General features: G+C 45.7%; 1 protein-coding gene across 1 annotated transcript in view; it reads left to right on the top strand.

The window, feature by feature from the left end:
* The first annotated feature begins 1524 nt into the window (after nucleotides 1-1524).
* LOC138754123 (mitoferrin-1-like) overlaps nucleotides 1525-6000 on the top strand; it is a 36921-nt gene continuing 32445 nt past the window's right edge. The window contains exon 1 of the mRNA XM_069917966.1: nucleotides 1525-1814. Within this exon, the coding sequence (XP_069774067.1) occupies nucleotides 1602-1814 (213 nt within the window). The 5' untranslated portion in view covers nucleotides 1525-1601. The remainder of the gene's footprint in view (nucleotides 1815-6000) is intronic.

The raw sequence follows: 6000 nt of genomic DNA, 5'->3' as shown, positions 1-6000 counted from the left end.
TTTCATGTTCTGTGCATTGGCACCTCCATACTAGACAGTGATGCACATCTGTAGACTTGTTGGGCAGACATATTTCACTGGATAACGAAGATTTGCTTCCTGGACTCTTTTGAGTGTATTTTATGGATTTTGGGTCATGATTACATGATTTTCCAATCATGTAATTATTTTTAGATATAACAAACTTTTTAAATTTCCTGCATGTTTTCAGTCTACTTCAAGCAGACAAAGCCATGAAGTACAACATGCTGTTGAAAATTCATTTTCTGCATTCACACTTGGACGTCTTCCCTGCTGATCTTGGTGCTGTCAGTGACGAACGCGGTGAAAGGTTTCACCAGGACATTGCGACCATGGAAAAGCGGTATCAGGGCAACTGGGATCCATCAGTGTGGACTCACTAATGTTGGACACTGACATGAGAGGCATCAGATTCTGAGAACAAACGAAAATCAACGGGAAAACATTTTGAGGTCAGTTGAACTAACTAACAACATCATTATGTGATTAAACATGCTAAATTCAATAAAAGTTAATTTAATGTTTCACCAAAACTTCCCACGTGACACAGCAAATCTGAAATTATCTTTGCGTTCGGCCTGAAGTTGTCTGCCACGATCCCCATTTTGTTTTCAGGAAGCAAACCTTTTGAAAAAAAACATTGTTGTCCAGTGTTGTGATCCCCTCGACCTGTCCCTCCCAGGCAGGGTGAGGACACTTGTCCATTGCAATCTCTCCGTCCTCGGCCTCTTTTCTCCGTTCCTTATCTGAATGTAGTTTTTGGTGCCCAGTTTTGGATACGCCCGAAGGTTAGTTTGTGACAAGTGCACCACTTGGCATTGCTTTAATGTTGTCGCCCGGACTGAATCCCGTTCAATTCCACCCATTCATTCCGATACTTCGTGAAACAAATTGTATCCATTTAATTGTTTCCGAGAGTTTGCTCATATTTTGATGAAGGGCTCAAACCCGAATCGTCGATGATGAATCTTTATCTTTGCTACATAAAAGACAGTCTTTGACCTGTTGAATTTCTTTCGTGTTTTTACTTCAACCACCGTGTATGTGGATGTTCGTGTTTCACTTGTATCCATTTAATTGTGGGAATATTCCCACCAAATAGTCCCAATTCACAACTCTTGGTAAATCTGGACCATGGCAGACATTTCACTCTCCTAAAACAGGATGGCCGATGTTTTACCAAATATTTATTTTAATTTTCCCCCATAAAGTTTTTTCCATTACATTTAAAGTTGTCCAGAAAGTCCAGGGCGGCGCCGGGAGGGCGGGACCTTTACTATCATTGGACCGTTTGATCTTGAGTGAGAGGCAACGAGGTCAATCATATTTGGGCTCATTCCACATTGGCATTGGCTGAAATGGACAGAAGGTGTGCACCTCCTCCTCCAATCGAGGGCTGTTGCCCGTTATGTCCCGCCTACTTTTACCATTGTGAGGGCCGGTCCGTGCATGGTGATTGGCGCTCAGGGCTGGCCGTCATGGGGCAGACGCAGGGCTGTCACGCCGGGACGCGTGGGTGCGTCGGGGGGTGGGGTTGGGTCTATAAGCCGGGCGCCGGGAGCGGGCTGGTTCCCCTGTCCATGGAGGTGGGTTGTGTCGGCTCGGAGCGCGGTCTCGGCCGCTCCCCTCACCTGCTGATGGAGCCCCGGGCTGAGGTGCAGGCCGCCGACTCCGCGTCCGCCGACGACTACGAGACTCTGCCCGAAAGCGCTTCGGTCAAGGCGCACATGCTGGCCGGTTCGGTGGCCGGTATCCTGGAGCACTCGCTCATGTTCCCCATCGACTCGGTGAAGGTGAGAGCGGCGCTGATCGCTGGCACGGGCACTGGCGGTGGGTGCCGGGGGGGGGGGGGGTGCGTTGGTACAGGAGTGCGGGGGGCGGAGTGTGTCGGGGGGCAGAGGGTGTCGAGTGGGCGGTGGGTGAGGTGGATCAGGGCCATGAAGGAGAGTGTTGGGATGGCAAGGGTAGATACTGGGGCAGTGGGGATGAATGCTACTGTGTTTGTTGGTTTGGGGGCAGCTGAGGGGTGATGTCTGTGGGGTCTCTAAGTGCTGGGTGCAGATTGATAATGGACATTAGACATTTACCATCAGACAACTGGGTATTTGTCACTGTGATAAAAGGCACTGAATACCCTGTAGTCTTCATGGTCTGGGATAGCCGCATCTTGCTATTTATTTGTGGTCTGAGGCAGTTAACTGCAGCACTGGGATTCCACTTTCCTAGGGTATTAATTCTTTGATCTGGTTCCTTAATATGTCATAACTGTTGTAAACTTCATCTCTACCTGTTGAACTGCAGAATAAGTGTCTGGTGGATAATATTCCTGAAACTGCTCAAAAGCGATTCTCTTTAATTGAGGATGTATCTGCTCTAACTTGTGGCTTTGTAGTTTGCGACACTGGATCTAGTGTCAGTGATTTTATTTATTATTTCTATAGCTATTAGCAACATAACTTAATTTATCAAACTGTATATGCCTGCCCTATGATTGTCCCTAACTTTGTAACTTAGGTCTCTCCAGAATGATGCTTCCATTCTGGTTTGTGTTCTAAGGTCAATGTGGGAATTGCAGACTCTTCCCCAGATGTATCAGGGGGTTAGGGCTGATATGGGTTCAGTATGTGGCATACAATACCAGGCTAACACACCAAGGTAGAGAGACACAGAGTCTGAGGAGGTAGGAATCTGGAACACAAAAATAGTCTATTTTGTTTTAATGAACAAGAATGACCTAAAACATTGGCTGTTCTTTCCCTCCCATGGTTTGTGGAGTTCCTCCAGCTGACGGTTGAAGGTACACCACATCCGAACTGTCCCTCAATGAGAGCTCTAGCCCTTGGCATGGAGCCATGCTGCACACTAAGATAACAGCCTCATACCCTGAGAGTTGCCCCTGAGATGAGATGAGAGTGCCAAGGTATTCTGTGTAATTGTTGGAGTTTGCTGCCATTCAGCTGTGCAAAGGTAAGGGAGGGAAGTTTGGGGAGATATCAGGGGAAGTTGTTTTTTTTTTAAAGAGTGTGGGTGCCTTGCTGGGGATGGCGGTGGAAGCTGAAAAGTTAGGGGCATTTAAGACACTCTTGGACAGACACATGAAAGAAAGAAAAATAAAGGATTATAGGGTAGAGAGGCTTTAGTACTTTATTTAGGAAGGAATATTTGGGTTGGCACAATATTGAGGGCTGAGGGGCCTGTGTTGTGCTGTATGGTTCAATGATAGACTCCATATGAGCCTTAATGCTGTGAATTGTTTTGTGATCTTCGATGAGCTTGCAATGACTTTGGAGTCCAGTTCCTGAGCTTGTATTGATGTGGGCCAATGACCAAAGTTGGACTGATTTTGGATCTGGGCTGGAAATGATGAAAGTAGAACAGGTTTTCCTTGATGAGCTCCGCTCCGGTAGGAATTACGTTGGATGTGTGTGGCACCATTTTGGCAAAAAAAAAATGAGCTGAAAGGATATCACAGGCGAAACCCTCCCCGCTATTGAGAACATCTATGGGGATCACTGGTTTTGGAGAGGAGCAGCAGCAACCTACAAGGGTCCGCATCACTCAGCACACGCTCTGTTCTCGCTGCTGCCATCAGGAAAGAGGTGCAGGTGCCACAAGACTCGCACCACCAGGTTCAGGAACAGGTGCTCCCCCTCCACCATCAGTCTCCTCAACAACAAACTAAATCAGGGACTCGTTGAAGGACTCTTATTTTTAAGCTTTATTGAATTTTTTCTCTCTGTTGCACAGTCAGCTCATTTATGTTATTTGTTTACATGTGTATGTTGAGCCAGTTTTTTTTTTGCATTACCAATAATTCTGCCTCGCCTGCAGGAAAAAGAATCTCAGGGTTGTATGTGATGTCATGTATATACTCTGACATTAAACCTGAATCTGATATAGTCTCACTTGACACCAATCTGTACTGTTTACTATGGACCTGTTGATCAACACCACTGATTCTATGGCAGCCAAATTTGTAAAGGATAATGCAATGATCCCACAAAAGCCCTCAGATGGAGTACACACTGTGATTGGGCCACTGGGAGAAAGCAGTTCAGTAAGACAACTCATAGTCATAAGAAAAATGGAAAAGTCCCTTTGGCTCACTGTGTCTATGCTGACCATGTTTTCACCAATCCTGACCTCACATTCTCATCAATCCTTAAGATTCTAGAATCAGAATTTTATGGTCACAAACACTGTGCAAAGTTTGTTGTTTCTTGTGGCAAATATTGCTGTAAAATTTCATTTAAAAGTAAATAAATTAGTGGTGGCATGTGCAACTGGGGTTCGAATCTCACGCTCTATGTAAGGGATTTGTACATTCTCCCCATGTCTGCATGGGTTTCCTCTGGGGTTTCTGGTTTCCTCCCACCATTTGAAATGTACTGGGGGTTGTAGGTCCAATTGGATGTAATTGGGCTGGAAGGGCCTGTTACCACGCTTTATGTCTAAGTTTAAAATGAGAGGAAGTGAGGTGGTGTCTGTGGTTCATCGTCCATTCAGGAATCTGATGGCGGAGGGGGAAAAGCTGACCTTCGGGCTCCTGTACCTCCTTCCTGATGAAGAGGGCCTGGGCTGGGTGGCGAGGCTCCTTGAGGATGGAAGCTGCTTTTTGTGTAGATGTCCTTGGTGGAGTGAAGGTGGGCGCCTATGATGGTGCTGGCTGAGTTCACAACTTACTGGAGTTTTTTCTCCTGTGCGGTGACACCTCCATACCAGACTGATGCAACCACTCAGCTATGTACTTGGGACAAACGTACAGCAGCAAGCTAACCAATCAACCTGCAAATTTTTGTGATATGGGAGGAAACGGAAGCATTCAGAGGAAACACAGGAAGGTCGTGTGTGCTCCATGCAAACAGCACCCAAGGATGGGATTGAATCAGAGTATCAGATGCTGTGAGGCACTGGGTCTACTCGTTGTCTCACTGCTGCTTTCTCTAGAGCTGCAACAGACAGATAATCTCCTGGGTTAGAAGTTCTTGGAGAAAGACACGATTATATTCTCTTTGAAATTCCTTCGCCTGCCCTCTTCACAAATGTGGGAACTGAGGTACACCTCAGCTGAGTTTTGAAGGTTCTCAACCTTTCCCTTTCCACTCACATCCCATTTTAATTAATCCCTGCACCATCAATACTCTGTGATTAATAAGGGATGGCTTAAGGTGGGAGGGGAAAGTTGAGAACCACTGCCCTAGACCCAATTGTTAATGAAATATTTTGCTCCTTTGGAGTTGTGAAACTGCACATACTGAGTCAATGAGGTATGATTTAAACGATAAATTTCAACCTTTCTTTCCACCCACATCCCTCCTTAAGCAATCCCTTACTAATCACAGAACACCTATGGCATAGGGATGACTTCAAGTGGTATGTGAGTGGAAAGAAAAAGGTTGAAAGCACTGCTTCAGAGCCTTTGAATTTGGCATGCAACCTTTTCAACTGCTTGTTGGTCAGGGTTGAACAGATATTTTGTGTGATGGCATTGAGGGCAGTTACCTCTTGGTCAGCATTATGGTTGAGAACATCTTTGAAGTGTTCTTCCAGCGGTCACTAGCCGCCTTTCTGTCTTTGAGGAGTTCATGATGTTCTTGGCTCTTGGTGGAGTGATTATTCCCTGGTTGTTTGGACAACAGGTAGCTTTGAAGAACTGGAGTGTGTTATGTTCAAGGGTATAATTGTATTACAGGGGAGTTGATAGAATACACTATCAAAAAGCGTGTCATTGGTTAGTACAATATTGTTAAAACACCAGCATTCTAGGTTTGAATCTTGCACTGTCTATAAGGAGTTTGTACCTTCTCCCCGCATCTGTGCGGATTTCTAATGGGTGCTCTGGTTTCCTCTCACCCTTCAAAATCTAGGAGGGTTGTAGGTTATTTGGGCTCATAACTGCTGTATGTCTAGATGTGCAACATTTTAAAAACCTTGCACCTTGGCATTGGATTGCTTGCTGCATGGCTGGGATGGCAGTTT

The sequence above is a fragment of the Narcine bancroftii genome, chromosome 2 (assembly GCF_036971445.1).
Source record: "Narcine bancroftii isolate sNarBan1 chromosome 2, sNarBan1.hap1, whole genome shotgun sequence".
Classification (NCBI taxonomy): Eukaryota; Metazoa; Chordata; class Chondrichthyes; order Torpediniformes; family Narcinidae; genus Narcine; species Narcine bancroftii.
The sequence above is the reverse complement of the archived record's forward strand: the minus strand, read 5'-3'. Positions and strand labels throughout refer to the sequence as shown.